This window comes from Mercurialis annua, linkage group LG5 (genome assembly GCF_937616625.2).
Source record: "Mercurialis annua linkage group LG5, ddMerAnnu1.2, whole genome shotgun sequence".
Lineage (NCBI taxonomy): Eukaryota > Viridiplantae > Streptophyta > Magnoliopsida > Malpighiales > Euphorbiaceae > Mercurialis > Mercurialis annua.
In genome coordinates, this window is record NC_065574.1 from 45,388,170 (window position 1) to 45,399,452 (window position 11,283).

Consider the following 11,283-nt stretch of genomic DNA (forward strand, 5'->3'; position numbering starts at 1 on the left):
CGTTAATTTGGTTTAATTAAATTTAATATCATAAAAAAATTATTTTTTAGTTTAATTTTAATGGTATAAAAAATTATTTATTTATTTTAATTCATTAATTTAAAAAATTAATTCAATTCACAACTAATTAAACTTATTGGAGGTTAGTAACCAATTCACTCATTTTTATTGGTTGATGAATTTGCAGATCTTTATTATGAGTCTAACACTAATGAAACTTTGATAAAAAAAAACACTATTAAAACCATCTAAAATAAATTTTTGGAGAGCGTGGAGAAATAGCCGAAAGTTATTCTTCTGCATATGTATGCCTGATGGTATCAAAATCATAATTTCATGATCCTTTTTATAATTAGTTATGGGTTTGTGAACTTAATGTGAATACGAAATATTAATGTTAAAGCAATCAGATTAAACAAACAAAATAGTAAAATATATAAAACAAAAGTTACATGACTTCATAAAACGTATAGAAAATGATGTTGTACGAAACATATATTAAAGCAAGAATATCACATTAGTGCTGAATCAAATGGCTTACAATTTGGATGCAAAATCATATTAATGTTGCTCTTTGTTGCTACAAAACTATAAATTACAACGGAGAGGAGAATGAATATTATGATGGTATTTGTATTGATAAATTAGGTAGTTCAATGAGATTAGGATGTTAAAAATCATGATAAAATTTAATTTAAATAAGTATTTTGTAAAAAGTGGGAACTATTATCTATTAGCATTGATTTTTAAAAATTAAATAAAATTGAAGTAGTTTAAAAAAGTTGGAAACTATGAGAATGCTCTGTTTGGTGAGAATCAATGAGAAAGCTCCGTTGGTCCTCTCAATTATACAATATTAAATAAAATTGAAGTAGTTTAAAAAAGTTGGAAACTATGAGAATGCTCTGTTTGGTGAGAATCAATGAGAAAGCTCCGTTGGTCCTCTCAATTATATAATATATAGATATAGAAGATTATTAGCTATCTTGAAAAATAAAATTCGAGGACTGAAGTAGAAAAAATTAAAAATTTCAAGAACTAGAACTGATTTTTAACCAATTATTCTGCAATATCATGAATAATTAAAAGTTTGAGGACTGAAGTATTAAAATTTAAAAATATAAGAACTTCAACTGAAATTTAACTATGAATAAAATTATAAAATGAACAGAAAAATTAGTGAGGGACTTTATCAAACAAAACGCGGAAACTTGGAGGACCGGGAGTGAACTTTACCCTATTTATGTATTCTGTCTCTTTCCTCTTCAATTCTACTCAACATTCCGGCGGCAAAAGCTCAAAATTACACTCTCCAATTTGCCAGTATCCGCTCTATTTCCACCGTCTGCGGCGACCTCCAACTCTACACCGTCATAGCTTAACCGTACAATTGTACATCTCCGATGTACAGAGACGTTTACCCTCAACTACAAGGTAAAATACATTTTATATCCGTTCTTAGTAGTTAAATGACTTCAATCTAGAAAACCCTACATGATTTAAGCCTGATTTTGTGGTTGCAGGTCCTATATAGGGACATGACATATGCCACCTCGTTTATATCTTCTAAAGCTTTGTAAGTAATTTAGTTCATTTGTTGTTCAGAGAAATTTAGTTTGAATTATGATTTCAAGTTTGTTTGTTAAATTTTAGATATTTTGGTGCTTTAGCTGCAAGGAGGTCGTTGAATTTGCGATTAAATTGTCCTCGGAAGTGTTCGGTTAGGTCAATTAGGATGGAAAGTGATCATAGTAATAGTAATACAAAGGCTGAAAATTGTGATTCAAGAGGTGCATTTATTGTTCTAGAAGGGCTGGATCGCAGTGGAAAGACTTCGCAATGTAGCCGCTTAGTTGCTTACTTGGAGGGACTTGGTCATCAGACGGAACTATGGCGCTTTCCTGATAGAACTACTACTATTGGTGAGATGATATCTGCTTATCTTTCGAATCAATCTCAGTTGGATGATCACACTATCCATCTCCTATATAGTGCCAATCGGTGGGAAAAGAGGTATGCTTTGTTATCGTTGTTTACATTGCATAAAAATGATGTTTGTAGACCTGTTATTCATAACTTTGAATTGTTTTATTTGAGGGTTGCTGAATTTTACAGCTCTCCTAGAATTCCTATCTGGGTGCTCATATTATTAGATTAGGCAATTGTTTGTCCGCCTTTTTTAACCATTAGTTTACCTCTTTGTTTTTGTGTCTGAAATGTATATAAGGAGAAGCGTGTCTGTTTTGATAAAAGAAGAGGCGTGTCAGTTTTGTATATAAGAAGAAGTGTATAGCCTGTTGGCATGTACATGTGGAGGTGATTATCTATCTTAGATCTCATAATAAATGAATGGAGAAACAATCTCATGCAGGCTAAAGTTTCTGTTCTTTTATCATGAAACTTTTTTCTTAGCTCGATCTTTTTTCATATTAAGGCTCTGCGTATGAACGTATTTTGGAAAGCTCAAAGGTCGCATATTAGAGATAATATCATTTGTTTTGTAAATGATATCATACTAAATCCTAAAAACAACTTCTTCTACTATCCTTTTTAGGAAGCTATGCTCAATTATTGGTGCAAGTAAGAATTTCATTGTTTTTGTCACATTGGTTGGACTGCTTATGACAAATTGCAACCAACTTTTCTTTGAAAATTTAGTGACACTTGAAATGTTGGATGACTGTTTGATACTGTGGTACAATCGGCTAGATTTGCTCTATTACAGAGCTGTATTCAAATAAACCTTATAAAGGGGAAAATTTCTGATAGTCCCTTTCATTTGGGAGACATATAACACCTGACGTGGCATACTAGTATTGTTTACTAGAAGCCTGATACTACATTTTCCTATAAAATGATCTTCTGTAGTTCCCATTTAATTTTGTAAGCAGGGTAAAGTTTTCAACATTGAAGTACACAAGCATGTAAGATGAATTCTGGAAACTGCAATTCATGTTTCCTATGCATGTTTTATGTCTTGCAAGTCCTTATCCTGAATTTTCATTTTAAAAAGAGAAATTCAAAAAGAAGAATAAGAAAGAAAAAACACATTGGCAAGTGCACAGGATTTACCTTCAAGAGCGACGGAACATGTGTTGAATATGTGATATTTTGTTGCAGCTCATTGATGGAAGCTAAACTGAAAAGCGGAACCACTCTCATTGTTGATCGCTACTCTTACTCTGGAGTTGCTTTTTCAGCTGCCAAAGGTCTTAATTTTGAATGGTGTAAGGTGAATACAAGCTTAAATATGGTCTTAAAATAATACTGGCAATTCATTTTTCTGATGAATAAGGATGTTTATCTCTATCTGTTAGTTATAGAGTGAGTTATCATCTTGTAGGCTCCAGAGATTGGGCTGCTGGCTCCAGATCTGGTATTGTACCTTGACATACCACCTGAGGTAAGCTGTACTCCGTGGTGTCTTATTGCTGAGATTAGAAAAGAATAAATGTTTGTTTTTTATAGATTTGAACTGCAGTGTTGCTTCCAGTTTTTTTGCCACCTTCTAGTCATTTTCATCACATTGAGTCGTGACCAAAACTTTCTACACGTGATTATGAACAGGAATCCATCTTTATTATACTAGAATCAACCTTGATAGTCCTGATATTAGTTGGGCACTTGCCCTCCTTTTCTTTTATAAAAAAAAAAAGCAATGATTTTCTTTGCAATAATCTTTTCTATCACTTTGTAAAAAACATGTTTTGTTTATGTGTAGAACATCTCTAGCGAGCCAAGTGAGAGTGGACAGAAATGAATTTTAGAGTACACCTGATGTATGGATGTTGCTGATAAATATGTTTATACGTTATGCAAACAATCATGTTGAGCTACTGAAACATATATTTGCCTGATTGCCTCTATACACATGCATCTGTCCCACTTCAATTGACTTTTATAGTCTGACTAACTCATAATTGGTTGGTGTTATGTTGCTGTCATCAGAAAGCTGCTGAAAGAGGAGGTTATGGAGGTGAAAGATACGAGAAACTCGAGTTTCAGAAGAAAGTTGCCGAATGCTATCAGACTCTGTGTGATTCCTCGTGGAAGGTAAACTATAATGTTATCACATTTTCTTTGACAAGGAAATATATGTGGTTGCCTCTTGTTATTTATTCTATCCACCATATCTTTACATCAAATCTTGGTGCCAGATCAGTTTCTGGTCTAATATCATTTTCCTGCCATAGTTTTTATGTTGGTCTAAGTGGTGAGGAAATAGCATTCTATAGTGGTTCTAAAGTCTCTTTTATACTGATTTCTCATTGTTTTAATGGAATTTGTCTTTCTCAACTTGATTGCAGCTTGTGGATGCATGCCGAAACATGGAAGAGGTTCAAAATCAACTGCGCAAAATTGTCTTGGATCAAGTTATGACATCTAAAAAGGGGAGACCTCTTTCTCGCCTCTGGCAAAGATAATGGTTAAAATCAAGAAGGATTTTACAGTCTTTTAAATATAATTAGCATCGGATAATTGCTCATACGTCACTGTTCTTTGTTGAAAACAATTCCCCAACTCGTATGATTTGATTTTTCTGTATGCATGGTTCTCTGATTTATGAGCAACTAAGAAGAACTACAAACAGCACTAGATTTTGAACCTATAAATTTCAAATGTCTCAAATTAGTTTTCTGTTTTTGAGTAGATTATCTACCATTCTGGTAAAATAAAGCTCAAAATAGTATTTGAGAGTTCGGTTGCGGCAATGGTCTTCAAAACAGTTCTCAGCTTGAGACACGAGCAATCAGTAGAACAGGGATCTGTTCAAACTAGATCAAATTAACGTTTTCTTTTTAAATTGTACTAATGTTATAAGAAATTTAAACATTTCATTTCAAGTTAATCTGAGTTAATTGATGTGGTCTTTTTTTTTTTTTTTGCTTTCGAATTGTAGTATGTATTGAGATTGAGCGGACTGTTTTAATTTCAAATTAAACCGGACAAAATTTATTGTTTCAATTATTGGATTTAATTTTTGTGTACCCTGTTTTTTTTCCTTCTGAAAACTCAAGAATACTAATTATAATTAAATTGACGAGTCACTAATTCGAGAATACTAATTACAATAAACTAACTCTAATAAATTATAATTTTTTATTATTATTTAATTAATATAATATTTTTACACTTACTACTGTTTTACTTATTAGTTATAAATAATAGGTTTGATCCAACTCATAAAAATATTCTCTAATTCGGAAAAAAAACTAACTAATTTAATGTTAATTGTACATGAAATTTATTGGTATAATTATAATAAAATTAATTAATATAGTATTAATTATGAATAAAATAAATTGATCTAATTATAATAAATTTAATTGATATACAAATTGACGAGTCACATTACGATCCACGTGCGTAGCACGTAACGCGAAACTAGTACTTATTAAAAGCTTGATCAATTAAAAATTTCTAAGATAAGTTATATAAAAAAACTTCTTGAAAATATTTGAACGCGCTCCACGCGCGCCTTTTCTTCTTCATCATCTCAGATGACTTAGGAAAGACCAAAGATGCCACATGGCGTTACAGGCAGTCTATCTCAAATCTTTTCCTTGCTTACTTACCATACACTCCACCGGCGTTTCATTTTCTTGCATTAAAGCCTATATTACTTTCAAATCTATCATCCCTATTTCATCTCCTTTTCTTTCATTATGGCCTCTTCTTCTTCCTCTGTTCGCACCAAAAAACCCTCGTAGCCATCTATAACTGAACTAACAGAGCGTATCAGGAGAATGACGGTTTCCGATCCTGTTATCAATTTGCAACCTGATAATGATGTTGTTCCGAAGAAATACCAGTGGACACTTTAGGAGAATTCTCACGAAGAAAACATTTGAAGCTCCAGATGTTCATGCATGGGTCATCAGAGAATGGAAACCAACGAAAGAAGTATTGGTAAGAAGAGCTGCATTTGGCCTGTTCAGTTTGCTTTCGAATCGAAAGAAGACTATGATAGTGTATTAGCCCAGCGACCATGGAACATCCAGCACCAACATATGGTCGTCAAGGAATGGCCATCTTACAAAAATATGCACCACATCTAGTTCAAAACAACAATATTTTGGGTCCAAATTCATGGTCTGCCCAGAAATCAAGTCACGGAGCAAACGGCACAAAAATAGGAACTCTCTTCCACAGATTCCTAGAGCCTTGACTATGATGATTCGAACCCTCTTTGGAGACAACAGTTCTTGCGCTTAAAGGTAGAAATATTGGCAAACAGACCGTTCACCAGAGGAGTCCACAATAATCGTCACACCCCAGATGAGATTTGGTTGGATTTCAAGTATGAGGGCTTCCCAGACACTTTTTTTTATTGTGGTAGGATGGGCCACATGATTCGTGCTTGCCGATACCGGTTGGATAATGAAGCTCAAAGTATCTTCATGTTACCAGGACAATTCTTGCCCTATGGACCATACCTAGGAGTTGCTCCTATGGTTCACAGTTCACTGGTCATCAACAAGGACGATTATGAGTCTCACTTCCTAAGAGATAATCGCAGACCCTAGCATTGCCGTGCCATCATTCAACCAGGGATCCCAGAAGGGCCACCACATACAGTCCAGTCGGAAGTTTCTACTCAGCCTTGCATGCAACAGTCCGTCCCACCAACTCCCAACATGGTTACCGATGTAGTGGATCACAGCAAAACAATTCAGCAGTCGGCACTCTCAACTGCAGAAACTCTATCAGCAGACATTCCTCCACGTGGAGCTCATAAAGGTAAATCTCCCATCTTGCAGACATCACCTTTTGCATTTAATGCACCATCTGTTCCAAATGCACAAAAGCGTACCAACCATCCCACTAAGCTTCTTACCAAAGCCTTATTGGATTTCTCCAAAGGCATTGTCATTAACCCCACGTACACGACGGTGCCAGCTGCACACCCCCTCTTAAAAGCCCAAAGTACCTTTCCTCCTGGGCCCAAGAAATACCCAAAACCTGTGTTCCTTCCAAACCACCTGCTACAACTGCTCAACCCTCATTTAAGAGCCAAATTCATGTCTGGGGGCCCTAATATTATGTTATCTAAAATTGAGCAAGTGGAGGTCTGCCTTGACCTATTATATCGCAACAATCCACACAACCCTAATGGTGCTAGTGAATGCAATGAAGGTTTTCAAGAGGAAATCCTTAGTTTATTCCAAGAGGCTTGTGCTGATGAATACACAAAGTATCCAATATTGGGCATGGCCCTTAAACAGAAGTATCAACCACACTTGGCAACTCTTGTGATACAACACCAAGGCACTTGGACGAGGCTTATTCGTCAAGAAACTGCAGTCTTCTACCACAAGGATGCCACCACTCTGCAAACTATGGAAGGTAAAAGAAAATGTGAATGGGTCTCACACCTGGAGACTGAAGAGGCAAAACACTTGAAGACTTTCCACTACCAAGATCAGCCTCTACCCCCACTACCTGAATTTTTCAACACAGCAACCCACCTGCCAATCATAGAGGAAGAACTGGAAGAACCATTTGACCCCGACTCTTTTTTAAGGGATGAGGAGACCTCCCCAGAAGGGTCTCCAGCCAATCCATGAAGCTGATTTTCTGGAATTGTCAGGGGTTGGGGAATCCCCTGACAATTCAGCATTTACACAATATGTGTAAAGAGCAAAGTCCTGATATGGTCATCCTGGTAGAAACTAAAAACAAGGTACAGAAAATCCTCAACCTGACAAGACATCTTAATTTCAAGTATCACTTTGCAATTGATCCTCATGGGCGCTCAGGAGGCACTGTCGTCTTATGGAATTTGGATCTACATGTGCAAATTCAGCAATATGATACATTTTTTTGTGGCTATGTCCTTAACTGATCAGCTTGATTTTTGCTTCGACATAGTCAGTTGCCATCTCAGTACAAAACAATCCGAGAGAGATAGTCAATTCCAAATCTTAACTAGATTGAAATCTAGTCTTAGCCAGGCTTTTGTTTTTGTGGGAGATTTCAATGATGTATTAAAAGATAGTGAAAAACTAGGAGGTCTCCCTTTTGATCCCTTACAACATGTAATATTTCAGGATTTCATCTTTAATATGAATGTGCATAGTTTAGATTACATAGGTTGTGACTTTACTTGGAGCAATCGTAGAGCATACACATATTTAATCCAGGAAAGTTTAGACAGGGTACTACCCAACAGACTGGATCCAACACTTTCACCATGCGCAAGTTGTTCATCTGGACGTCATTGGCTCTGATCATTGTGCTCTGCTCCTCAGTTCAGACTCTTCTATCAGAAAACCCCAAAGTGCATTCCAATTTGACAAACAGTGGATCAATAATCCTCAAATTCAGACCATCATAGAGCATCAATGGAACTCAAAAATCACATGATCACTCATGTTTCAAATACACCAAAAACTAAAAGCTTGTCGCCATGAAATTATCAAATGGAAGACACAAAACAACAGTAATGCAAAAGCAAAAATTGATTACCTCACACAGCAACTCCAAAGAGCCAAAACCCAAGCTCCAGTCCACATTCACTGGCCATACATTAAACAACTAGAACAGCAGCTCTACACAGCCAGAAAACAAGAGGAGGATTTCTGGAACAAAAGTCCAGACAATGCTGGTTACAGAAAGGCGACAAAAATACAAAAAATTTCCATGCAACCACCATGCAAAGGAGACGCAAAAATAACATCATTGGTCTAAACGACAATCAAGGAAACTGGCAGACATATCAAACTATACTACAACGCCTCATTCAAGACCACTTCAAGGAGAAATTTACAACTACTCATTCCTCGACCAGTGTAGAGGTAATTGCGTAATTTCCAACTACTGTCTCTTTGGATATGAATATAGCTCTGTGCAAACCGGTAACATCCCAGGAGATAAGCATGCTACATTTTCCATAAATCCATCCAAGGCCCACTGCATTATTCTTCCATCACTACTGGTACCTCATTAAAAATGATATAGTGAAAGCCATACAACATTTTTTTCAAGGAGGACACATGCTAAAAAGTTTAAACCACACCATTATTGCCTTAATCCCAAAGCTCAAAAAACCTCTTACAGTATCATACTTTTGCCCCATTAGCCTATGCTCTGTCTTCTATAAAATAATTTCAAAGATACTCACTTCCAGACTTCAACATATCATACATGTGCTAGTATCGCAAAACCAAAATGCATTCACTAAAGGTCGCTCAATTTCTGATAACATCCTCCTGGCACATGAGATGTTGCACTATCTAAAGACAAAAACTAAAGGCAACTCCCATTTCATGGCTTTAAAGCTCGACATTAGTAAAGCTTACGGTAAGCTGGAGTGGCCCTATATCAAATCGATCTTACAGGCTTGGGGTTTCCATCCTGTAATACCCCAAAATAATTAGTTAGCTAATTGGACCACGTGTCCAGTTTTGAGTCGCAGAAGTGGTGATATTGGAAAGTTTTCCGATAAATAAGTTTTAAGTAGGTCGGTTTTGAGAAGTTAACTATGAGAAAATTAAGGTTTATATGTCAACTCTAAAGTTAGAATTGGAATTAAAAGGAAAAATGTCAAGAAAAGTCTAAAACGAAGTGCAGGGACCAAAGTGGTAATTTAGCCACTTTGTGACGAAAATAGAACTATTGGATTTTGACGGAAAAGTGTTATTATCGGGTTTTGTATTATTTATAGGATATAAATAATACGTATAAGTTGTAATAAAAGAGTTTAACGATTTAGCTATGGACTAAATCGTACGATTAAAAAGTTCAAAGGTTAACTTGTAACAAATAAAGAAGACAAGGATTAAAGTGTCCCTTTAGCCATGATATATAAGGATTTCCATATGAATGAAGAAATCAGAAGAAGGCTCCAGAAAGAGGAAAAAATTTGCCGATCGATTTCGTTTCGCCGCCGTTTCTCCGTTCGACGTCCGATTCAAGCGATTCAAGCGGCAATCTCTTCAGAATCTTGTCCTCTACAGATATTAAGCTTCGTTTCAAGGTAAAGTTCTTGAAATTTGGTGCTAAATTCGAAATAATGGGCTGTTTTGGGTTAGGATTGAGTTTAGGTTGTAATTTGACGATTTTGAGTTTATTTTGGCGTTTTTGAAGAAACCGTGATATGGGTATTGAGTGCGGGTGAATGAAGCATGTCGGAATGGAGGAAAAACCACGGAAAACGCATTTTCCGAGGCTGTGCACGTGGTACACGACCGTGTACCACGGGTGCACGAACGTGTACTGATGTACACGAACGTGCACCTAGCGAGGTACACGATCGTGTACTGAAGTACACGAACGTGTACTTCTCATGGTACACGAACGTGTACAATGAGTACACGAACGTGTACCCCTGAGGTGCACGAACGTGTACTCAGTTGCACGATCGTGCACCCGTCAAAACGCACAATGTGCACCCCAACTCGCCTCCACACGTATACAAACTGTAATTGACCTAGGTGTTTGACGTTTTGAGTAATTTGACTCTAAAAGACGGGTTTCGAACTTGGAGAATCGTTAATCTCGAGATTAGCTCGACGTTTTAGATAAATAATAATAATGGAAACGTCAAGGACGTTAAGCGATTCTCAATTATGAGAAATAGTATTCGCTAAGTCGTTTATACGACTAGAGGTATTGAATATGTAAATAAGTGTAAAACGAAACTAAAACCTAAAACTTAAAAGTATTATACGTATAAGAATGCGAGAATCACGTCTAACTATTAACTATTTATCAGACGTGTCAGCGAGTAGTGGAGTCAGTAGAGGCGGACTAGCGAGAGCATACTATCAGATTGATCATATCATTTCTTGGATTGCGGTCACTGTGAGTTGTACTTTTACTTTCATGTATTAAAACTATTTTATATATATATACTGTTTACACGCATCGCATTATATATAATTGATTGAATGTTATACGTTTATTTAATTTCTGTATATAAGAACTAGTATGCGATCCGAAGAAACTAGCTACCTATTGGGTGTCAATAGGCTGTGTGATCACCAGTATCGAGTCAGTCTAGTATGTTTGCATTGAGAAACGACTTGACACAGCTGGAAGCTAATGATGAATATGAAATTTATGATTGGGTTATGATTTAGATACGCAGAGTGAACTCGGCTACGGTGTAGCCTGGAAGTCCCCGTATCTAGTGGCTGGGCCACCAGCGAGTTGGACTCGCAATTGATATTTACGATTGGATTGAATGATATATGATTATTCGAGAGATGTGTCGCATGCTAGGATATTAGTTTCGTACGGATCAAATACATGGTTATATGTTTTATATTAACATTTTCT

The 11,283-nt window shown here is 36.1% G+C and overlaps 2 protein-coding genes across 3 annotated transcripts; both read left to right on the plus strand.

Annotated features, from left to right (window-relative positions):
• Positions 1-1,243: 1,243 nt before the first annotated feature.
• LOC126683456 (thymidylate kinase) lies at positions 1,244-4,638 on the plus strand. Of its 2 annotated transcripts, none has more exons than XM_050379358.2 (7): positions 1,244-1,434; positions 1,524-1,576; positions 1,671-2,013; positions 3,121-3,232; positions 3,344-3,403; positions 3,949-4,053; positions 4,308-4,638. In XM_050379358.2, exons 2-7 carry the CDS (start codon positions 1,546-1,548, stop codon positions 4,422-4,424), a joined length of 768 nt encoding a protein of 255 aa, XP_050235315.1. In that variant the 5' UTR covers positions 1,244-1,434; positions 1,524-1,545; the 3' UTR covers positions 4,425-4,638. The 2 variants fall into 2 exon arrangements, with proteins under 2 accessions (XP_050235315.1, XP_050235314.1); XM_050379357.2 differs by having other exon boundaries at positions 1,245-1,434; positions 1,654-2,013.
• A 3,735-nt stretch (positions 4,639-8,373) lies between these two features.
• LOC126681933 (uncharacterized) lies at positions 8,374-9,380 on the plus strand. The gene is made up of 3 exons (XM_050377490.1): positions 8,374-8,608; positions 8,715-8,798; positions 9,061-9,380. The coding sequence occupies exons 1-3, from the start codon at positions 8,374-8,376 to the stop codon at positions 9,378-9,380; spliced, it is 639 nt and encodes a 212-aa protein (XP_050233447.1).
• The last annotated feature ends 1,903 nt before the right edge of the window (positions 9,381-11,283 follow it).